The sequence below is a fragment of the Zeugodacus cucurbitae genome, chromosome 6 (genome assembly GCF_028554725.1).
Source record: "Zeugodacus cucurbitae isolate PBARC_wt_2022May chromosome 6, idZeuCucr1.2, whole genome shotgun sequence".
Classification (NCBI taxonomy): Eukaryota; Metazoa; Arthropoda; class Insecta; order Diptera; family Tephritidae; genus Zeugodacus; species Zeugodacus cucurbitae.
This window is the reverse complement of record NC_071671.1, coordinates 17817980-17843863: the sequence shown is the minus strand read 5'-3', so window position 1 is coordinate 17843863 and position 25884 is coordinate 17817980. Positions and strand designations below refer to the sequence as shown.

Here is a 25884-nt window from a genome sequence, read left to right as displayed (position 1 = left end):
TCCTGTTTTCGCTACGCTTTTTCGCACACAACATCTTTCATTTTTGTAGTGCTTGTGTTTTGTTTTAATTTCTCTTTTTTGACATTTTTCTGCAACAATTTCTCTGAGCTTTCAACACATTTTTATAGCCTTTCACGCAAACAAGTTTGCTTATGTAACTGTTTGTAGCTTATGCAACGGGCAAAAATGTATGGTAGTTGTTGGGTTTATATATCCATTTACTAGTATATTAGGGTGGTGCTAAAGTGGGGTAGTATGTTTTTAAAGCAGACTTTTTGAAGCTCAACAACGAAGACAGTGCGATTGTAGTCGAAGATAGGTTAGGATGATTTATGGTTCCAATTGAAGTTGGGTCAATTCCGTCTAATAAAGGTCAACAAAGTTCATCCTATTCAATTCTAAAGTATAAAGGCTTAAAGTAACCAATTATTATTTGTTTTTAATATATTTTATTGTATCTTAATGCAATATTTTTCAATCGAAATGATCACATACTATATACTTTTGGTCGCACAAGGGTTAAGATGTGAATTAAATTACTTTCAAATGAGACAAAAATTTATTTTTCAGTTTTTAGATAATTGCATTATCGATTTCGGGTATTAAATAAAAAATAATTAAATTTATTGAGTCCTACTAGAGTATTACTGAACTTGACACCTGTACGACAAATATTTTCAATTCGTATAACATTTGTATCCTTATTTTATAAAAAATTACAAAAAACAAGTAAAGAAAGGCTAAGTGCGGGTGCAACCGAACATTTTACACACTCGCAATTTATTGATATATTTTTATTAAGATAACACACAATTTGATCCAATTTGAAAATCCTATAATTAGGTATATGAGAGGTAGGGGAAGTTACACTATTAGAAGAAAAATATTTCCTCTAAATTAAATTAAGATACCTGAGAGATTTACCGAAATTTTCGATGAAAAATTACCATGGGACACTGAATTCTTCATATTCGGTATTCGGGGCTTTGAAAAGTTATAGTCCGATTTCGACAAATATTTCACAAGTGATGCCACAGATCAATTACAGTATTTGTGTAAAGTTTTATTTCGCTATCTTCATTGGTTTCTTATGTATGTATATATTATAAAGTGAAGGAATAAGATGGAGTTCAAAATTGAGTTACATGGGAAGTTGTCGTGGTTGTGAACCGATTTCATCCATTTTTCACACGTGTCATCAGGGTGCCAAGAAAATAATATATACCGAGTTTCATTCGAATCGGTCGAGTAGTTCCTGAAACATGGTTTTTGACCCATAAGTGGGCGATGCCACGCCCATTTTCCATTTTGTAAAAAAATATGAGTACAGCTCACTTCTGCTATTTCTTCTGCAAAATTTAGTGTCTCTGACGTTTTTCGTTAGTTAGTTAACCCACTTTTAGTAATTTTCAACCTAACCTTTGTATGGGAGGTGGGCGTGGTTATTATCCGATTTCAACTATTTTCATGGTGTGTGATGGGGTACGTAAGAGAACCGACTGCAGAAAGTTTGGTTTATATAGCTTTATTGGTTTGCGAGTTAAATACAAATAATCGATTTGTGGGCGGAGCCACGCCCACTTCCCTAAAAACATTACATCCAATTATGCCCCCTCCTAGTGCGATCCTTTATTCCAAATTTTACTGTTATAACTCCATTTATGGCGTAGTTATGACACTTTATGTGTTTTTGGTTTTCGTCATTTTGTGGGCATGGCAATGGTCCGATTCCGCCCATTTTCGAACTTAACCTTCTTATGGTGCCAAGGAATATTTGTGCCAAGTTTCGTCAAGATATCTTAATTTTTACTCAAGTTACAGCTTGCACAGACGGACAGACGGACAGACGGACGGACGGACAGACATCCGGATTTCAAATCTACTCGTCACCCTGATCACTTTGGTATATATGACTCTATATCTAACTCTTTTAGTTTTAGATATTACAAACAACCGTTATGTGAACAAAACTATAATACTCTCGTAGCAACTTTGTTGCGAGAGTATAAAAATAAAAAAGTGTTTAGCTTCAGAAGGACCCCCCTGGTACACACACATACATATACGAGTATACCGCTATCTGTCACTAGCCATGTACTCATACCCTTGTGGCCTGCCTCAAGATTAATGAGTGTACTCACGCTGTTCGCCGTCCCGCAAGCGACATTCACGTCAATGACACTCAGCGCTTGTCAACGAGCGCAACAACAACAATAAAACTTGCACTTAGGCGCTTCTGAGCCACACTGCGCCGTATTCCGTTATGTATTTCATTTTATTTCTTTACATTTTTCGCAAGCAAAGCGCCACCGGCAGGGATTATGAGCAGATGATGCGACTACAAATAGGCAAACAGTTTACAACAATAACAACAACAACAATTAACAAGATGCTACAAAATGTATACAAGCCAAGATAATCGCATAAATATCACATGCATCTCAAGACATATTAGACCCCCTTTGGTTCTCCTTTGACGCTGGCTTGCTTTTTAGCGCTTTCATAATTAAGTTGTGGTTTTTGTGCAAATTTTCCACTCAAGTGTCGATGGCGAGTAAGTAGTCGCAGCGCAATCGAAGGAAGCGATTTAGCTTAAATGAAGCTTATGCGCAAAGTAAGCGCACATGAAATCATTAGGGTACACACATACAAATGTGTATACACTCACACACTCTTACCTGCTCGTTTGCTAATTGGGTGATAAAATCTGAAGGATTACATAAAAACTATTTGCACATGCTCGTTAAAGTGATTATGTTGTGACACAGTGGCCTCACATAATCGTATGGCAAAGGCTGAGACGGTAAATGGTTTTGTACCTCCTTTTGTTTATATATCTGCACATCTCGTAGGCATACCATACATATATCGGTAGCGGAAAATCTAAATTGCGCTTTAGTTGTTTATTACTTGCAAGAAAGGGTACATAAATCGAAGGGATAACTGACCTAAAGTGGTTGCCCTTTAGTCATAAAGCTCAGACTTATGTTGCCGTCCAGTAAGTCCTAACTGAACTTTAGATTGCAATTTGGCAGACAAAATCTTATCTTCTATCCCTATATTACATCCTTAAATTCATTATAGTCTCGCAACAAAAGTTGCTAAGAGAGTATTTTAGTTTTGTTCACATAACGGTTATTTGTAAGTCATAAAACTAAACAAGTTAGATATAGGGAAATATATATCAAAATGATCAGGGTGGCGAGTTGATTTATAATCCGGATGTCTGTCTGTCTGTCCGTGTGTGCAAGTGATAACTTGAATAAATATTTAGATATCTTAATGAAACTTGGGACACGTGTTTCTTGGTATTGAAAATGGGCGAAATCGGACCACTGCCACACCCACAAAATGGCGATAACCGAAAACATATAAAGAGCTAAGTCATAAATAAAGCTATACAAGTAAACTTTTGTACAAATGATCGCACTAGGACGTGGCATATTTTGATGTAACTTTTTGGGGAAGTGGACGTGGCCTATATCTCGCAAACCAATGAAGCTAAATAAACCAAACTTTCTGCAGTCGTTTCTCTTACGTACCCCACCACACACCATGAAAATAGTTTAAACCGCATAATAACCACGCACACCTCCAATACAAAGGTTAGGTTGAAAATTACTAAAAATGGGTTAACTCACTAACGAAAAACGACAGAAACTCTAAATTTCACAGAAATAATAGTAGAAGGAAGCTGCACTCAGATTTTTTTACAAAATGGAAAATGACCCACATTTTGAACTCAGCGCCTAAGGTTAATTTTAACCGAAAGTATGGGTAAATCTCTCAGCTAATTTAATGTAATTCAGAGGAAAGTGTTTTCTTCTAATAGTCTGTCTCTGTTCCAAAAATTATTAAAATCGGGTCATAACATATCCTTGCTCCCATATACCAAATTATACGTTTTTTTAAATACGGTGGGCATAGATGTATTGGTTAATATGTGCGATATCTTAGCAAAATTAAGTGAGCATATAGTCTTGGATATAGTGTACCTTGCTGGTGAAAATGAATGAAATCGGTTCAGGAATTACCTCAGCCCTCATATACTATATATGACGATTTTCGTTATTCTATTAAACTTTATGCCGAATTTATAGGTAAATTTGTGTGTTATCTTAATAAAATTTCTTCAATAAATTGCGAGAGTATAAAATGTTCGGTTGCACCCGAACTTAGTCTTTCCTTACTTGTTTTTTATTTGTTTCGTCCAATTTCCTCTTATTTCAACTGTTTAAATTGATTTCTGAAGACACTAAAGAAAGATCTGTGCTGATAACTGCGGAAAAAAGTTAATCTTGACAAAAGCATTATTTGAGAGGTTTTGATCCTTCACTTTCGTGAAATGTGAAGAAAAATAACAGATGAAAATATAGTGACTGCAGTCACCGGACATATATTTACTTGTTAACTTAAATTGGTAAATGTCTAATCACACGTCCATTTTCTACCGTAGACAGCTTCAGATTGAGTTCGTTTTAACTTCACGGAATTATAATGAATTCGCTTGGTAGCATTTTTATAGTTGTAACGGCTGGGAAATTTCCACGAAGGAAATGTCCAGAAATTGTGTTGTGTGCTGAGTGTGCTGTGTCCCCACAATCTCTTTTATGAACAATCGTGCTCTACATCCTGTACTTATTTGTCAGCGGAATTAAATGAAATATGAAATTCGGTCCGAAGCCAATATTCCATTTATTCAATAGAATGGATGTCTATAAAATCAAACAAAACTGAATTGAAGACAAAATTATCCAAAAATCACTACAAAGCCACGTCATTCGTTTCATTTTTAATTCATCGACGGCATCGTATGGATAGTAGTTCTCTAAATCATCGACGACACCTACGCCTTTTTGGCTAAACCATAAACTATCTTGTTATTAATTGGCCCACGAAAATACTATTAAAGGCTGCTGTCAGTTTCCTTCACGATATCTATCAGTAAGACTACAATATCATCAATGCAATATATCTTACCTTCACCCTTAAAAATATTTGTAATATACCCAACATGTAAGAGCTATATTCTACCCATCATAGATTGTAAAACTGTTTTTCTAATAGTGGTCGCTACTCTGCAGGTAATAGTAAGCCTTTGAGACATCTATCTGGCTTGGAAAGCTCCTTTTTCATAACTCAAACTAACTTTCGATACGCCAAACGTTAAAGAGTAGTGAATCGAACAAACTACGCGATCTGTTCAAACTGGATCGGAGCTCCTATTATAAAGAGGAAATATTTGTATGTATGTTTGTATTGAATAAACTCAAAAACTACTGTGCCGATTTCAAAAATTCTTTCACCATTAGAAAGCTACGTTCACCCTGAGTAACATAGGCTATATTTATTGCTCGAATCTTAACTTTTTGGAAATAGTTCCCATGTGAGGATATCAAAAAGAGTCCGTGATGGAGAATCTTAATCTGAAACTGAAAATCTCTTGCAAGTCATTCCCTTCGCATCGCAACCGTGCGAAGCCGGAGCGGTCTGCTAGTATATATTAAAATCGAAGTAGTCAAATGTATACACATTCGCTCTTCTAACGAATTCAACTCACTTAACTTGTTGTAGAATTTAAATTATTCTACAAGAGAGCAGGGCTCAAAGATAGCGACCAGAGAAGTGGTCAATCGAATATGCTATGGCTAGCTCAAAAGCAGCCTAGCATTGGAAATCTGCCGGGAAACTATATGTACTATATATATTTCTAGGGCTTTGTCTGGACTTTTTCATGACAGATTCGGAGTTCGTGTTTTGACACTACCTGGTTTACAGGAAAGTCTTCTCATTGCAGTTCTTTAACATCAATAGATATATTCTAAATATTATTATCGGTATTATATAAAATATATTTACTTTTTCTTGGAGAGATTGGGAAGTGAATATAAGGTGAACTAACAGGAAGTGGTTTACTTTGGTTATTAGCTAAAATATATTGTTGTTGCAACAGTAGAATGTTTCCTTAAAGTAGGATAATACTATATTACGAAGCAGTATGATTTTCAACTTAATCTGCATTCGGTTTATCTTATAAGCTCTTAGTTTCCATCTGTTTATCAAAATCAAACCCATCCTTTCAAGCATTGCGATGCATAGGAGATTTATATGTATGTCTTGAAGCTTTTGTTATGTCGAAAACCTCCTACTGAAGTTTGATGGACATAATTTTAATTAATTAGCCATATATTGTATAAACATATAAATAAGAGAGCATCAAATTTTCTAAAGTCCGTAACATAATAAAATCTTGTTTATGAAAATTATTCCTATTATGAAAGTATCTCAAGCATATATTATCATTTTATTTTTCGCAACATCAGCTATTTCACTGACAGCAACCAAAAGCATATTCTCTGCTACCTAACACACACACACACAACTCTCACATGAGCACACATTTACCGAGAGCATTTGCTGAAGATACAGCTTCCAGCGACCCAGTCGCAGCGCATGTGATTAAATGAGGAGATTTATGTGCACAAATTAAAGTATATTTATCATTCTGCAGCAACAACAATGCATTACAACAATAAATAGTAATATATATGACACAGTGAGATACAAAATGGAAAAATGTGAAAAATACGAAAAATGTAATAAAAAAGCTACACAAACGAAAAAGCTTGAAAAAGAGTGGGGGAAAAACAACAATTAAATGCGAATTAAAGCAAAATATGTACATAATAGGAGGCAAAAATGCCGCTAAATAAGGCATATAAATAACCAAAGAAGGTAAAAAAGAAAAGCAAAATATTTATATTGAAATTATTTTAGAATTTTTATATATTTTTACTCTCTTTTTTGAAACTTTTACTGACTGACGTCACGAACACTAAGTAATTTGGCAATGAGGATCCATTTTATTTATTTATTTTTTTGTGCATTTCTCTTATTTGCCGCCTTCTTTTCGCCTACTTTCTATTTCAGTTCTTTTCTTACAATTTTCATTTTGCTCATTTTTCCACTACCTCAACCGCCCATCGCGATTTGTATTTCCTTACTCATTTCGCTCGATTTCCGTTCGAGTTGTCTACCGAGTTGTGTACCCTCTTCGATTTGACCTTTTTTCCTTTGTGCCGTCACCGCCACGCGTTTCTTGGTGCGCGTAGGCGTATGAGTGATGTGATTTTATAAATAAAACACATTTGTCCAGCCACTATTGCCGACCTTTGCCAGAATGGCTAGCATTTAATGCAACACTTGTGTAAGATTACTTTTCATAGATTTTCATCTGTGTCAGCAAATGAAATATCGCAAGGAAATACGCATATAATCGTTCTAATCGCAATTTATGAGCTTTCAGAGATTTGAAAAAAATTATCTAAGAATTTCTATTAAACTTTTATAGTTGTAGGTATTGAGGAAAAATACTTCTTTTCAACGGAAAATTTTAGAACCTTTTACAACAAATAAAAGCCTCTTAAGCTGTGATATAAGAGAAAATTGTACAAAGCCAATAGAATTATTTACTCAAATGACTCAGTTGTTTTTTACTCTCGCAACAAAGTTGCTTATCAAAACGATCAGGGTGACGAGTAAAGTTCAAATCCGGATGTCCGTCTGTCCGCCCGACGTAAACTACCAGGGCAAGATGGGCATTTACCATACTTGAGTAAAAATTGAGGTATCTTGATGAAAATTTGGTACACGTATTTCTTGGCACCAGAAGGTTAAGTTCGAAGAAGTGCGAAATCGTGGTAATGGTCCGAAATGGCCCATAAATGGCGATAACCGAAAATCTATAACTATAATTTTAATTAATTAATTTGGTACAAAGAATCGCACTAGGAAGTGACATATTTGGATATAATTTTTTTTAAGAAGGTGGGCGCGTCCTCTCCTCCTACTAAGTTTTTTGTATATATTTCGTAAACTACCAAGGCTATATCGTTTCTTTTTGGTACTATCTTATGCAGTCTTAAAATGGGAGAAATCAGTTCATAACCACGCCCACCTTTCATACAAAGTTATGTTGAAAACTACTAAAAATGACTTAATTTAGTAAGGAAAACCACCAGAAACCTTAAATTTCATTATAACGATGGTACAGAAGAGCTGAACGAATTGCTTTACAAAATGTGGGTGGTTCCGCCCATTTATGGGTCAAAAACCATATCTCCAAAACTACTCGACCGATTTCAATGAAATTCGATTCGTAATATTTCCACACACACACATTGGTTCACAACCACACCTACTTCCCGGAACAGAACTTTGCACTAATATAGTGTGGCATCGCCCTTATAAAAATCACCGAAATCGGACAATATATATTCAAGGCCCCATATATCGAACATTTGGACCTCAAAACTTCGAATACATTTTTTACCGAAAATATAGATAAGTCTCTCAGATATTTTGAAGAAATTCAGAGGTTATATGTTTCTTATAAAAATATGTATCCATGCCTAAAATGTGTGAAATCGGGTCATAACTTCACCTAAACTTCCAGATACCAAATATTAGGGTTTCCAACATTCAATGGACTTTATACCATATGCATATATGCCGAATATATGGGTCAAATTGCGTGTTATATTAATAAAATTAAATAAATAATTTGCGAGTGTATATAATGTTCGGTTACACCCAACTTAGCCCTTCCTTACTTGTTTTCATTTTCTTTTTCATTTATATCTTATACAAATATTTATTATTGATTATTATATTTTATTTTTTAAAAGTCTTATTACACATTTTTTAAATTATATCTTATAACTATTATTGTAATTCTGTTTCTAAAAATTAATTTTAAATTTTTTTAATTTTTTTTTAATTTATTAATTTTTTCTTAAAATTTTTTTCACAAATGTTTATTGAAATGAAATATTTTAATATCTTTTATGAAAGTTATTTATTTTATCGTATAAAACTTTCCCTTCACCAGCTGCACACTCCACTCATTTCTCATTTTTCCAATAACTTCTTCACTTTTACTACTTCTTAGCATTTATTTACAAACAATTAAGTCCATTCACACTTACAATTCAATTAACGCCTTGTGTTTACGTACGTTGGCCTCGGCGCAATGCGATTGATACACCATAAACTTATGCAATAAACTATAAGTGCAGCAGTAAAAACAAAATTATATATAAACAAATTTACACTGAAGCGCTTGAAAACAATAAATCATGTGACCTACTAAATTCCATGGTACTTCCAATTCCAATATTTCCTGCATATCTTTTGCGGTGTTTACAACGAAATGCCATTGATAATATTTATCAAACGCACATTCAGGCATTAATATTTAATTTATTGCAATATAAAATTTAATTGCAATTTCCCTTCACATAATTTTTATGAAAAAATAATAACTTTTTTTTTTCATTTCAAAAATATTTCCCTTTCCACCATTGGTATGCCAATGTTTATTTATTAAATAATTTCCGCGACCTCCGAGTAACTAACAACTTATTGCGGCCTCAGTGGCGGTAGCAGTGGTTTATATTGATAATAGCTTTGTGTGAATGTGAGTCACACTCAGTTGTATTCTAATTAAATAAAAAATGAACGAGTAACTTTATTGTTTACATTTTTTATTCATTATTTATTATTACTTTTTGTTTATCTTTCTTTGATGTCAATGTCATATTGATTGGTGTGCGCTTACACCATTGGTGAAAAGCTGCTGAGCAGTGGATTAATTGAATGTCCTTATAGCAGTTAAATATCTATTTGATTTGAGAAGAAGAAGAAGAAGGTAAATATGTAATTGATTTTAGACTGTTTTCCAAATCAATAACAACAAGGATCACTATTAAAGAGAAAAGCATTCGGGAATGTAAATGTTTGTGCTTCCACGCTTCAAACTTATTGTAGGTGAAAGCTTCTGACTGAAATTGGTTTAAAGCACCAAATCGAATGTTTGTAAAGGTAAGAAAGTACTGTGTCAAAGCTAATTGAACTCCAAAGAGCTTTTTTGAATATTTTTTTCTTACAACAAAGTTAAAGCACCAACTTGAGCTTTCACTTTTTGAAGCTTTCATACATTAATTTGGTTATACATTGTCATATTGACTTGAGGGCGTTTTCAACATGAAAAGAAGTTGAGTATATCGGTTAAATATGATTTTGTTTAGAGTAAGGAAGAAAGCAAATAAGCAATCGATTTAAGACTTTTTTTATAGAATAATTTCACAGATCCCTAGTAAAGAAGAAAACTTTATTTCGCTTCTCCACTGCAAACTCATTGTAAATGAAAGCGTTTAACTGAAATCGGTTCAAAACACCAAATAAAGGTACTATTTCAGAACTCTCTGAACTCCAAAAAGCTTTGTTGGTAAGTTTTTTCTTACTACAAAGGAAAAGCACTAACTTGAGCTTTCACTTTTTAAAGTTTTAAAACGTAAAAATATGAAACTTTTGAGTCGAACTGTTTTTAATTATTATTTAAAATAAAAAATGTAATTTTTCATCCATTCATTAGCACTTCATTTCATCCATTACTTAGCACTCCCTCAAAGCACCATTAAAAAATTCACAAGCGCTTTCACAATAAAACTCAAACAAATGTGAAAATATACCAAAGAACGAGGAAGAAAATAAACACTTAGAAGTGAAGAGAAATGTAAACACAATGTCAAGTAATTAAATGCTAATTACTATTGTAAAACTTTTATGCGCACAATTTCATTACCAATTACTAATTACCCATTAAAAATCATTAAAAAAGGTGACAAGTCGAATTAGCACTTTTCCTTGAACTTATTAGTGAGTAGATAGCAATGAAAAAATTATGAAAATGTAAGAAAACATAAAACAATTAGCAAAGTGTTAATAACAGTTAAGCGAAATACATAGAATGGTGTGAAGAAATGTTTCGCTAATTATGAAAATATGTGTTAAATGTAGCAAGAAAAAGCATAAGGCACTTAATTAAACACCTTCTCGGCTACTTAACAGAATTAGCATAAATGAATTTCCGTTTTGGCTGTGAAATCAGCTTCCTTGATTATTTATTATCACTTTTACCGCTAATAAGCTTAACATAAATCCGCGTAAGGAATTTGCCGAATAGAGTGGCTGCAGCTTTTAGCTTTAAATAGCGGCGTAAACTTGTAGGAAAAGCGCATAAAGTTAGAAAGCTCTTGTTAGTGGGAAGTGTTGAGATTGTGCAGTGAGGAAAATAAATATTAGTTAAAAATAAAAAATACAAACTTTTCTTAAAGTAACTTTAATATTGTGATAAAATAGTCAAAGGAATTGTATTTGTAAAAATAATTTATGATTACTAATACTGTTGGAATTTTTTTAAATTCCTCTGTAAGTATACTTTTTCGATTTTTTTCTAATTCACTTGCAACAGGAAGGATATCTATATTTCTCTCATGGCATTGGCTACCCACTTACGGCACCGAAGTCTTATCTTCTTTTATCACTCAGTTCCCGACCTTGATGGGTTTTATAGCATAAAGAATTAAACTCACACGGTTTAATAAAGTAATATTGATAATTCATTCGTTTTGAAATTGTTCAATTAAGCTTCTTTACCGTTTCTAGTACTAAATTAAATTAGAAATACTGGACTAGAGGGTTATATATTTTCTAAAGTAGTAAGTTTAACGCCGGAACAGATTTCTTCTAGCAAAATGTAGTTCGATTTCTTCTTTATCCTTCATAAGTTCCCCTCGACCAATAAATTCGATAAAGCTAAGGATGTAATAGCATAAAACACGGGGAGTTTCATGTTTCTAAATATATCTAGCATTTCTGTGTTCCATATAAGATGGTATCTGAGTTAGTCTACCCGTACAAATTAACCCAGAATTTGTGTATTTTAATAATTGTTCATTTTAATATTTTTGTATTAAATGATCCATAAAGTTCCACCGAATTTTTGTTAGTCGTCTACTTTACTGGCGTAGACATCGCTTACGCGATTATAACCTAGTTAACAACAGCCGCCATTCGTTTTTCCTTTTCGCTGTTTGGCGGTGATTTTTGAGTGTAGTGAGGTAATTCTCAACCTGGTCTTTTTAACACAGCGGAGGTCTTCTTCTTCGTCTGGTTTCCAAAGCGTGTGAAAGTTGGTGTGCTTTTGTGCATTCGAACAACATGACCAAACCTGCGTAGCCGGTGTCTTTTTATTCGCGGAACTATGTCTATGCCGTCGCATAACTCGTACAGCTCTTCATTCGAAGGGCCATGGAACTTCAACAAAACCTTTCTTTCGAAAGCTCCTTGTGCCGTCTCATCGGATATTGACATCGTCCAGGCTTCAGCACCATAAAGAAGAACGGAAATTATGAGGGACTTGTATAGTTTGGTTTTCTGTTCGTCGAGGGAGCAATTTACTTTTCAATTGCTGAGAGATTCTGAGTTGGATTCTTGTTAGTCAGATTCCATAAATAAGGTCACTGTAATTCCCGAACTACAATATTATGGGTTCGGGTACATATGTATTGAGATTGTTAATAAATCACTCTTCGAAAGTGTCATTTACGGGCCATCAAAGAATTGGGATAATTGTCAGAGAGACCTTTCAAAAAATTAATTTGGTAAATTTGTTCAGTCTTTTCATACTTTTATCTTTCTATTAAGCTACTTATTATATGGTTTCATGGAAATTTGAAAAATAGTATAAACAAAGCCCCGAGGTTTTGTATATTCTATAAATCTTCTCCTCCATTAAATTTACTTATAGTTTGGAGACTCTTAATTAATTACTTTTTTGAAGACCTCAGCTCCCTTAAGATCAGCAAACTAACTGATATACATAGGCATAAGAAGTTTTATAAATTTTTTTAATAATTTTTCCGAAAGTATGTCAGTATATCAGCACATCCAACCTTAGAAAGTTTAGTATGCAACTTAGATAAAGCAGACCATATCATCACATCATATTTTTATAAAGAATGGACCTTTTTTAAAAACATTAGTTTTAGTTTTCTTAAAACTGCTTTTCCAGAAACATATATTTTACAAACCATTTATTGATTTCTTCAAAGGACTCATAACATTTTCCATTTTACACCCTAGATTTTTCTCTCATTCATTAATTATATAAAAAAACTTTACTTCTACTTTAAATGTTCATATTAAATTTCTTTGCTCCAAAGTGAAGTAATCAAATTTCAACTGTTTGCAGGCTCTCTTCGAGACAGTTCAACGCTTAATTGCTGACCGCGTTTGCATGACTTAATTAAGCTGGTGTTAAATACCAAACTTAAAATACATACACCCACATACATATATATATAACACTGTGCGCCAATTTCGTAAACAACAACAAGTGCAACAAGGAGTCAAGCAACAAGATATGCTGCTGAACTAAAGAGATGCAACAGTGAGCCGCCACAGGGTGCCAACAAAACAAATGAGCGCCAACAGTGCGGAAACATAAATCACAAATATATAATGTATAAGTGAAAATTAGCAGCAACAACAACAACAACAGTATTAGATAGTAAAATTTGCAAGCGAAGCAAGTGGCAATTAAAGTGACGGCAATTACTTATTTATATGCATTAAAGTATACATATATGAAAGGGAGAGAGGATAGCAGAAGTGATCAAAAGGAATGAGAAATTGAGTTGCTGACATAAATCTGAATTTTAAATTTGTGGAAACATTTTTGGAACAAAGTAACTAAAAACAGCAAACCAGAGAGTTAACTAGCGACTAGCAACCATAGAAATAACAACAACAGCTACAGTATTCCAAAAACTGTCTAATTTATCTAATTTTTGATCCTCAGAGCAGATCAAAGAAATTCTCCACATTGACACATTTACCAACAAATCTTGATTAAGGCTTGAAAAATGCTACAAAAACAACAATAAACTAACTTCTCGTATTAAGTGAAATTTAAAAGAGAATCTATAACTAGAAGAATATAAAACAAAACTGAATTAAACAAAAACAACTTCAAATACGCAAGTAGTGTATTTTAACAACAACAACAACAATCTGAAGTAAACAGACAATGAACCTGGAAAATTCTGAAAATTATATAAAATTTAATTAAACTAAATTAATTTAAATTTAATGTAAAAATCATAACGATAACGGTAGTTTTGAAAAAATCAAACCCAACAACTTAACAAAAAATCTAAATCTAAGCTGTGAAAACCAGCAAAGTATATTCTTCAACCCTACATTATCGTAAGCAACATAACACATCATAACAGTATGGATAAGAAAAATAAATCAAAAGCAAAATCCAAACCGAAGCGTTTGAAGCCGAACAAGGAGTCAAGCACTGCACTGGATGTGGATCTGTGGGAGGTAAGTGGATGTTAAGTAATTATAAAAGAATTTTATTCATTTTTTAGAAAGGTCTTCCGGTTAGCTTTAAGCTCGGACTCTCGGAGAGACCAGGTCACTTTCCACTTGGTCTCTCCAACGGAGTGGAGGTCGTCCTCTTCCTCGGCTTCCTCCAGCGGGTACTGCATCGAACACTTTCAGAGCTGGAGTGTTTTCATCCATTCGAACAACATGACCTAGCCAGCGAAGCCGCTGTCTTTTTATTCATTAAATTATGTCTATATCGTCGTATAATTCGTATAATTCGTAGAACTCATCATTCCATCGTCTGCGGTATTCGCCGTTGGCAATGTTCAGAGGACCATAAATCTTCCGCAAAACCTTTCTCTCGCAAACCCCAAGACTCGACTTATCGGATGTTGTCATCGTCAACGCTTCTGCGCCATACATCAGGAATAATGAGTGACTTGTAGTGTTTGATTTTGGTGCGTCGAGATAGGACTTTACTTTTCAATTGCCTACTCAGTCAAAAGTAGCACCTGTTGGCAAGAGTGATTCTGCGCTGGATTTCGAGGCAGACATTATTGGTGTTGTTAACGCTGGTTCCCAAGTAGACGAAACTATGAACGACTTCAAAGTTATGACAGTCACGTGACAGTGACGTGGGAGCCAAGACGCGAGTGCGCTGACTGTTTGTTTGATGACAGGAGATATTTAGATTGAAGAAGTCGCACGAAAGTGAGTCACCCTGTCTGAAACCTCGTTTGCTATCGAACGGCTGAACGTTAGTTTACAAAGCCGTATTAGTTTTGCAGGGATACAAAATTCAGACATCGTAACATATAGGCAGCTCCTTTTCGTGCTATCGATGGCAGCTTTAAAATCGATGAAAAGGTGGTGTGTGTCGATTCTTCTCTCCCGGGTCTTTTCCAAGATTTGGCGCTGGTGTTGTACTTTCACTGCCATTCAGCAGGTCGGAGAAGTGTTCCCTCCATAATCCCGGTATGCTGTGAACATCAAATTGGGATAGATCTTCGAAAAAACAGCTTTGGCAGGATAAAACGCTGTCGTAGGAATTTAGAACTCTGGAAATAGGGTTCTAGTTTTAAAAGTTGGCAATAAAAATAAAAAAAAAATTTGGAATTTTTATAGATTTGAACCTATAACAACCATCTTAAAATGATGGAAATGCAATTAACCTTTCCATAATACAGATTCATGGGTTCAAATATTGCTCAAGGAAAAATTTTAACTATTAAGTATAATTTATTCTCGTGACAACTATTACAAAGTAGACAGTAATGAACCCCCAGGGGCGGGTTAAAATAAGTAGAACACTATATATGTCGGATCTTGTCAGAAAAGATTTGTGTAAATCTGGATCCGAGTTTAAAGTAGCTCTACATGTAGACTTAATATTATGTATAATAACAATAAACAAAAGGTTATCTGCTCATTTCTATTTCCTAATTGACAATATAAGTTTATAGTAATCCGAAAAAAGAAGGGGATCGAACTCCTTCAAAACTTGATATTCACTTCTTCGGGAGTTTTAGTTTTTTCGTACATATATTGTAGACTAGATTTTGACACTTCATGTGTTATCTTATCAAAATTATTGCAATTTTAAGTCTTCTCCGTTTGTGTTATTTATGTTTTTCTTTAAATCCATCTCTCTAATCCTCCATTTAGCACTTCTACCGGACTTTACGCCCTTAGCCACTTGTCACATTTAATGTTCCATAAATACTTCTCACTTCAGAAATATACTTATACATATGACTCTGCAAAGAAACTTTAAATTACAATGCCACTTTTATCTTTCGCCGCGCAGCTAACGAATCGCGAAGCAACTAAAATATGCAAAGTATATTTGCCAGTATTTATATTTCCCTTTTAACTTCAAACCGCTCAGAACACTATAAATATTTCCATGTAAAAGCCGCATTTTTCTCGAGACTGTTTAAATATTTATTTATATTTATGTGAGTTGCCAAAAAAGTAAAAAAAAAATATATACAAAATAATTTCAGAATTTAATGTTTGACAACAGTGTTCGCGAAAATTATGTGAGCAGCGAGGAAGGTTTGATAAATACATGATTTTTTGTTATAGAACCTTTATCTAATAAGCGCAGTCTAGTTCCAGTTTTTTTCACCTCTTCTAAATCATATGTTTTCTCAAAGGTCTGAAAGCAAACGTATACTTCCTGAAGCGTCCTCTATAGTTCAAGGCACATAACTTTTCTTTAGGTTTGAGAACTATCGAAATTGACGAATCATTCCAACAGTTCTGAAGTTTTCTTCTTAATCTACCAATTATGAAAATTCATATGGCTCAGATTAACGTTTTCTCCACATATACTACTTTGTCTTTTCTTACGGAACATTTTAGTCTTCACCAAGTGAAATTACTATCGGCTTTCTGGTTAGTTAGGGTTTAGTGGTTGTCTGTCGACTAAGATAGGCCTTTGGAAAGCCCATTGTGAAACCATCGTAACTGGAATCCTCTCACCCTATTATGTCGCCTCTGAATCCTCTTGACAAAGTTAGATAATTCACATTGTTTGTTATGTACAACTTCAGCCACATCATCGAGGCATTTGGAACAGTTAGCTGAGGTTATTTGTCTGAAGATAGATAAGATGCGCAAGATTTATGGTAATCAGAACATAGGCAACGGCGAATACCGCAGACGATTGAACGATGAGCTGTATGAGTTCTACGACGACATTGACATAGTTCAGCGGGACGAAAACACTCTAGCTCTGAAAGTGTTCGATGCAGTACCCGCCGGAGGAAGCCGAGGAAGGGGAAGGCCTCCAGTCCGTTGGAGGGACCAAGTGGAGAGCGACCTGGTTACACTTGGAATCTCCAACTGGCGCCGAACTGCGCAGGAGAGAGAGAAGTGGGGCACTATCGTCGATTCGGCTATAACCGGTTAAACGGTTGCAACGCCAATTACATACATACAGATAAGGTGTGAAGTTAAGGGCACCAAAAGATGAGCTCACTTCACCTCTATAAAACATTTTAGAATCCACTGTGTAAAATATCAACCTGATTGCTAACTCTACCTTTGTTTATAATACAAAGCCATAGATCTTATGTTATTGAGCTCAGCTCAGCTCTTTGTTGCTTCCCAGCCTTCATGCTGATATACGAGTACTTGTACTTCACTTTTTTATTATATCTTCTTTTGTCGAAGTCTTTCAAGCACAGATTGATTTCAGAGCACAAAAACCTTATTCACAGTTTTTCCAATCTTGAGAACATAATATTTCTCGAACCTGAAAACAACATTAATAGTTCTTAACTTGCCTTATCGAATGAGTTTTCTAGTAGGTAAAATTCATTTTTAGTCACTTTTCAGATTTTTATCGATTATTTGAACGATATGATCAACTTTTATGCGACTTAAATACTTAACCTCTCTTCGGCAGTTATTCTACAAACCTTTTTACCATTCCTGAACAGATTTCTTAGTTTAATCTCAGACTTTTTAATACGAATTGTGCTGTCATATTCGAAAAACAATTTGAGGTTATGTTTTCTTGTTAGCTGTAAAAAAATAAATTACGTCTAATTGAACAGCTGTTTGTAGAACGCTGTCAATTCACAGTGATTTAACTTCACTGAGTGATTATTGAAGAACATCACTGCATTATCGTAACACCCTCGTAGCTTCAGAAAAAATCGAAAATCTCCACAGACAAGCGCTCCTCACATATAGGTGTAGAATTCAAAGTAGAGATTGTAGTGTAGCAAGCAGCGCTGAAGCCTTGTCGCTGTTTCAATTTTGCTCTTCTGTGTTCTTTTTATGTGCCTCCATTGCCTTCACCACCGGTACACAGTTGACAGTAAATTATGGTTGAATTGCGAAATAAAAGCGCCAGCAACTGACCGTGCGGGCAGCGGCGCGACATCTCGTTTATGCCACTTTTTTATGTATTCTCGTACATGTATGTGATGTGAGTGTGTGTGTGATACGCTTAGGCCATGTCGCTTTTTGGCATTTAGTCATGGACTGTTGGCTGCTCGCCAAATTACTGTTATTGTGTATTCACAGTCCCCACCATTGCAATGACTTTGGAAATTAGTTGTGATGCCTGCCTCTCACACACGGCGTTAGCGCGCAGACTATGGTGTTTGAAGGCGTGTTGACTTCGCATGTTGTTCAAAATTTTGGTTTTTTTGTTTTTGTTTTTATTTTATGTAATTTCCATTTCCCTCTTGCTTTTTTGTAGTTGTTGTGTTAACGCCTTCAAAGTGTCAACGACAAGTGTTACCAATTTGATAGCGAAAAAGGCAACATGACTATGCTGACTGTTGAAAATTGTCCGCACACTTGGCCTCTTTGTTGTTTTTGTGTGTTGTTGTTAATATTTTTTCATTTCTTGTTTTGTTTTACTCTTCTCTAACCATCCACAGTCTGTCTGCCCTTCAGTATTCTCGGTTAGCAAAAATATGAAAGAATGAAAACAACAACAAAAGTTGTGTTGTTTTGCCTACTTAGCTTGCACTTCAACATCTTTAGCAGTCACACAGCCTCAGAAATTCTTCTATAGTTCCACTATTTCGTATAAAGTTTGTGCCGTTAATTATTATTGCTCTCTCGCCAACACTTTATTCCTGCTTCCCCAACCTTTTCTTCACTTTTATGTCTACAACCGCATTCTTTCACACCGACAACACCTTCAGCGCAAGGCACATCCACCGAAAAAACGCTTGACCTCCACATTTACGACAAGGTTGTTTACCTTGAATTATTTGTGCGCACTTTTACCTTGTCAACGTGAACAAAGCAGGGTTGCAGCGCTTTTTAGTTAATTCTTTTGTTTAATGACATTCAAGTTCAAGTTTTCGGATTTCCCTTATTCTCGGCTTAATTGTTCATTGTACGTAATTTCCTATACTGTCAAAATATTCTATATACATATAAGCATATATATGTATGTGTAATAAATTGTTATGGGGTTAAAGGTCGCTGTCGCCATCAGTGTCATTGAATTATAAATATTTGCTTGATAAGCAAAATATTTGTGTATTTTTGCAAAGTCTTTCAGCAAATAACTGTATAAATTAGCAGTAATTCTTGCGAGAACAACAATAAATGGTTGCTGTAATTCTTAATATATAAGATTTCATCTTTTATTTGCGTCCGCATTTCCAGGCGTGAAGTGATATCAAGGCTGTATGTAATTTCTTATAAGAAAATAAATATAAAGAAAATCAAGTTGGATTTTGCTACCAGATGGAAAAAGAGATCGATTTTCTATGATTATCGAGACAAATTTTCAAAGCATGCATCAGAACATACACACTATGGACTAAAGCCATTTAGGGATTGAAATCTGGAAAAAAATATAGTCTAACTGGATTAAAAATATTATAAGCTAGTTTCGCCTCGCCTCGTTTTTGGTACTTCTCATGTGATGATCTATGTACAATATCTTTTAAATTGGGGATGTAAAAACACAAGCTCATGATGTGCCCTGAAAAGACATAAAAATCACAGAAACCACAAAAAATTCAATAAAAGTATCCGATTTGGAGTCAAATGAGTAAACAGCAACCAGCCAATGTTTTGAAATCATTAATTTCGTTTTCAGCTGGAACTGGTTCTTTTTCTTTGGCAAAATATATATAATCTTCTATAATATAAAAATGAATCGCAAAATGTGTTGCTAAGCGCATAACTCGAGAACCGCTGAACCAATTTCGCAAATTTTTTGTTTAGAATGTTTTTAGAGGTACCGGGATGGTTCTTACGGAGAGAAAATTTAGAAAAATTGCTTGAAAAAGTCTTAAATCCCCAATTTCCCTAATCACCCATACAAACAATTTGTGTCGTTAGTCTCGAAAAAGTCGAGAAGGGCCAAACCGATCTGGCTAATTTTAGTTTTGAAATATTTATGAAAGCCCAGGGAAGGATTAGAAAGTAAGTGTACATCGAAAAATAGTGAGGAAGATAACAAGAAGATGATTTTATTTGAATTGACAACAAAATTAGAAAAAAAAACAAAACAAAAAATAATAATATTTTGAAAGTTGTCATTGTTTCTTTGTTAAAATATTTTTATCATTGTTCAATTGTATAAGGCTGTGTCGATAGCCCAAAAAAATGTGTAACAAGTAGGGAAAGGCAACCGAACATTTTATACTCTCGCAATTTATTGATGTAATTTTATTGCATACAATTTGAAATAAAGTCCAATAGAATAACGAAAATCAGCATATGTAGTACATGAGGGTTGTGGTAATTCCTGAACCGATTTCAATCATTTTCAACGCCCAATTATAATGGGAATAGGGGCAACTTGGCACCTGTTAGTAGGCAGACAAACGGCAATTCGGCCTTGAAATTACTCCTAAATTTGCAAATCAACGAAACATCAGTCTGCAAAATCGCCAAACAAAAAAGAGCTATAAAGAAGATTTTCCAGATATTCAAGTCGCTGGAGGTACTGCACAGGACTTTAAAAGATTTACGCGACAACGAAAATATTTTTGGTGAAGCCATGATTCTGTTGGCAGGTGATTTTCGCCAGACTATTCCTGGATCAACTGCTGCTAATCACATTCCTAAAATCATCTAATTTGTTGCGACATATAAAGAATCGCCTATTAACAACTAACATATGAGTGTTTTTCCAACAATATCATACTGCGATTGTAGAAATAGTTGAACATGGATGGTAGCGACGCAGTTCACACCTCGATGGATTCATGGCCAAGAGGAGCTTATTCATCGTCCTGAGATGAAACCATAATATAATATACATAAATGGCTGTTTGAATGACCTATATTGCTGGTAAAAAAATAACGATCTCTTTGATCTTAATGCGACATTTAGAATTTCGTTAAAGGAGATTTGACACAGCTACAAACCAGGATGACGTATTCAATTATCGCACAGACTATTTTAAATTGCTGGACTATCCCCACTCACTTGCAATTAAAAGTAGTGTGAGTTGTCATCATGCTGCGTAACATAAATCAACATCAAACTTTGCAAAAGAACAAGACTGGCTGTAAAGATGGTAATCAATATCGTCACCAAAGCCAAGATAAAGCCAACTATGAAATTTGGTAATTTGTTACTTTCTCCAATATACGATTAAAAAAATTAAAGTTTAACAAATTATGATGATTTAAGCTTAACACAGATCTACAATAATGTCTATTACCAATCATTTTAACATTTATCGGCTATAACGTTTTCGTCTTTATAAGTAAGAAATTTTTCTCTGCATTGAAAGATTTACTAATTTAATGTATACCTTAGCCACAAAACGTGTGGCCGGGTCTGCTAGTTCCATATAAATATATACAAGTAACCTATATCTTTAAGGCTATCAAAATCTAATTATAGAAATCTCTGAAGTGGTACTATACCTCAAGTGTTGCAGTTCATATGTATGGCACCACATATAAATGATTCTGAGGGTTGATTTTAAGTGGATTCTACATGATTTTGAATTGGAGTACATTTCTTAAACTTTTAAGACTAAAGTATATCTACCTTCATTTCTTTTCTTAAAGAGATAGGCTAAGACAAAGAGATCTCTGCGGAATCTTTTCTAGGGGCTATCGCTTTTTATTCTAAAATCTTGTTTTATACATTCGATAAGCTAACTTTAGTAGATTTATCTTTTTCAACCCTATTCCTTGTTTGGCATATTTGAGTTCTCTGGAAATTTTAATGAATCGGTAGCGAATTAATCTCAACTTATACCCATTTTGAGCTCTTTTTAGTAATACTTGGCAATTCTACTAATAAGTCTGGCTTTCTGTAAAAAAGTCGTATACGCTTTGAAAAACACATTTCGTGGAATTTATTGCACTTAATTCACTTATTGAAACAGATGGCAACTCTGTTTCAAAATTTGTTTCATTTTACGGTTTCTCACTTGCTTTCGAACGCCTCATTTTATGCACACATTTCATACTATTTTGTTAAATTTCGTTTTTTTGGATGGCAACTCCATTCCAAAAAAAAAATATCTAAATTTAGTTTTACTCAAAATATTTGTCAGATTTTTTTTAAACGATCTAAGTAGGCTTTTATATTTAATATATCTTTTCAAAAAAGGTGGCAACTCTATTCAAAATGTGTTTAAATTGTAAACTCCTTAAATACGTTTACAAAGAATATTTTCATATTTGGTCCACACTCCGTAATATTCTTTTTATTTTACTTATTTGAGTAGGTGGCAACTCTGTTAAAAAATACTTCAAAATCGAATGGACGATAAGTATTTCGAATGCTCCCCGAAAGACTTTTTAAACATTACAAATTTTCAGACAATTAGCCAAATTATATTTTTTAATAGCTGGCAACTCTTCTTGTAAATATGTCTAAAATAAATTAAAATAAATTTTAAAAATAGTTTTTGTTTGATACACAAACTGTACTAGTTTTAACCAACATTTATAATTTTTTATATTTTCAAAAAATATTGTGCGTTAAATCGCTGTATCACACTCCGGTCCAACACTGAGGCCTTTTATTTTAGTTCTTCTTTATTATTATTATTTCTTTTTAGTTATTGTTTATTGTTGTTATTATTATTTTTCTCTTCCTTTGCACAACCTTTGTGTGCAGCAATTTGTTTATTTCTTCTCTTTCTCGTCTTCCATCAGCCATGGCGATTATGTGTTGACAGTTGTTACTCATACGCCCCGGTACACACCGTCAACAGCGCTTCTTGCATTCAATTATGCGCTTTGTGTGTGTGTGTGTGTGTATCATGCCGTGGCTGCCATGTGAGCAATTCATTCATTAATTTCGTTGAATCATTGTTTATGCATTTGCTGCTGTGATGTGACAGTCGACGTTGTTCTTGCAACGCCGCACACAACTTGGAGTGGAGAGCGGGGCACAAATGACACAGCATGCTATCGATGGGCGTTTGAGCGTTAGCGCTTCGGTGTTGATTGCCGTCATCTGTCAATAATTAAGCAATTCACAAAATGCATAATAGATTTCTATTTGTTGCAAAAATGGTTTTTAAATAAACACAAACACAGAGAGTGACACACAATGACTTTGTATTCACACTCAACTGAGCTAAGTTGTTTGGGTGTAAATTTTCAATAATCACTCGCGCGTAATTTTTCAAAGGTCAAATGCGCTGGCAACTGCGAATTCACAGTGTGCATATAATTATCAAGCCCTGCAACAATTCAATGTATTCTATACTCCCCATTAAATATGACTACGCGCCACTGTCTCACTCTGTGCGTGCGTGTGTCTGTGGCTCTGTGTGTGGGTGGGCTTATGCTATTTGCTGCCGTTTGCTGCTAATAAACTTAATTATCAGCTCTATGGCGCGTTTCAGTTAGATTTTAATGGGCAAGTGGGAAACAATGGATACGCCTTATTGCATTTGCATTATTGTAGTAATAATAAATGAATAGCGGAATATTAGTGAGCATATAGTCGGCAATTTCATTTGGAAATGTGGACTTAATTTTAATGCAAAATCAAGTGGGTGCATGCGAGCTGTAGTCGAGTGTGCTTTGTGGATGACTGGCGCTGAAGCGTGGTTTTGAATGTAGATCGCGATAAAATGTATAGTTCACAAGTTTATTCTACTTATCTTTATTCTAATATCAAATCGCGTCAATATCAAATCGCAGTATGGCTGGCAACTATGGTATATTCATTTATTTAGACCGATCGTTGACAACATTAGTGTTTCTAAAATCGATTCTAATGAAAGGGTTTTTTTCTGAATTCACCTTGAGCTTTCGACGACATCATATATGTTCGAAGTTCCCTAAATTGGAAAAAGATAATCTCTTCTTCTTCTTCTTGACTGGCGTAGACACCGCTTACGCGGTTATAGCCGAGTCCAAAACAGCGCGCCACGTATCCCTCCTTCTGGCAGTTTGGCGCCAATTGGTTATTCCAAGCGAAGCCAGGTCCCCCTCCACCTGGTCCTTCCATCGGAGTGGAGGTCTCCCTCTTCCTCTGCTTCCACCAGCGGGTACTGCATCGAATACTTTCAGAGCTGGAGCACCTTCATCCATTCGAACAACATGTCCTAGCCAGCGTAGCCGCTGTTTTTTTATTCGCTGGACTATGTCTATGTCGTCGAATAACACATACAGCTCATCGTTCCATCGTCTGCGGTATTCGCCGTTGCCAATTCTTAAGGGACCATAAATCTTCCGCAAAACCTTTCTCTCGAAAACTCCTAGTGCCGTCCCATCGGATGTTGACATCGTCCACGCTTCTGCACCGTAAAGTAGGACGGGAATGATGAGAGACTTGTAGAGTTTGGTTTTTGTTCGTCGAGAGAGGACTTTACTTTTCAATTGCCTTCTTAGTCCATAGTAGCACCTGTTGGCAAGAGTGATTCTGCGTTGGATTTCCAGGCTGACATTGTTATTGCTGTTAATGCTGGTTCCCAGGTAGACGAAATTATCTACAACTTCAAAGTTATGACTATCAACAGTGACGTGGGAGCCAAGACGCGAATGCGCTGACTGTTTGTTTGACGACAGGAGATATTTCGTCTTGTCCTCGTTCACCACCAGACCCATACGCTTCGCTTCCTTATCCAGTCTGGAGAAAGCAGAACTAACGGCGCGGGTGTCGTTTCCAATGATATCGATATCATCGGTGTACGCCAGTAGCTGGACACTCTTATAGAAGATTGTACCTTCTCTGTTTAGCTCTGCAGCTCGTATTATTTTCTCCAGCATCAGGTTAAAGAAATCACACGAGAGTCAGTCACCTTGTCTGAAACCTCGTCTGGTATCGAACGGCTCGGAGAGGTCCTTCCCGATCCTGACGGAGTTTTTGGTGTTGCTCAACGTCAGCTTACACAGCCGTATTAGTTTTGCGGGGATACCAAATTCAGACATCGCGGCATAAAGGCAGCTCCTTTTCGTGCTGTCGAAAGCAGCTTTAAAGTCGACAAAGAGATGGTGTGTGTCGATCCTATTTTCACGGGTCTTCTCCAAAATTTGGCGCATGGTGAATATCTGGTCTGTTGTTGATTTTCCAGGTCTAAAGCCACACTGATAAGGTCCAATCAGTTTGTTGACGGTGGGCTTTAGTCTTTCACACAATACGCTCGACAGAACCTTATACGCGATGTTGAGGAGGCTTATCCCACGGTAATTGGCGCAAATTGTGGGGTCTCCCTTTTTGTGTATTGGGCAGAGTACACTGAGATTCCATTCGTCAGGCATGCTTTCTTCCGACCATATTCTGCAAAGAAGCTGATGCAAGCACCTTATCAGCTCTTCGCCGCCGTATTTGAATAGCTCGGCCGGTAATCCATCGGCACCAGCCGCCTTATTGTTCTTCAAGCGGGTAATTGCTATTCGAATTTCTTCACGGTCGGGCAATGGAACATCTGCTCCATCGTCGTCGATTGGGGAATCGGGTTCGCCATCTCCTGGTGTTGTACTTTCACTGCCACTCAGCAGGCTGGAGAAGTGTTCCCTCCACAAACTCAGTATACTCTGGTCATCAATAACTAGATCACCTCTGGGGGTCCTACAGGAGTGTACTCCGGTCTTGAAACCTTCAGTTAGTCGCCGGATCTTTTCGTAAAATTTTCGAGCATTACCAGCTTGTCAAGCTCTTCATACTCACGCATTTCGGCCTCTTTCTTTTTTGTCTGTAAATGCGTCTCGCTTCCCTCTTCA

The 25884-nt window shown here is 35.4% G+C and overlaps 1 protein-coding gene across 1 annotated transcript in view; it reads left to right on the top strand.

The window, feature by feature from the left end:
- The window catches only part of LOC105218018 (serine-rich adhesin for platelets), a 134681-nt gene that overhangs the window by 68432 nt on the left and 40365 nt on the right, over positions 1-25884 (top strand). Inside the window, 1 exon segment of the mRNA XM_054232702.1 lies at positions 13097-14235. Coding sequence (XP_054088677.1) covers positions 14140-14235 — 96 coding nt within the window. The 5' untranslated portion in view covers positions 13097-14139.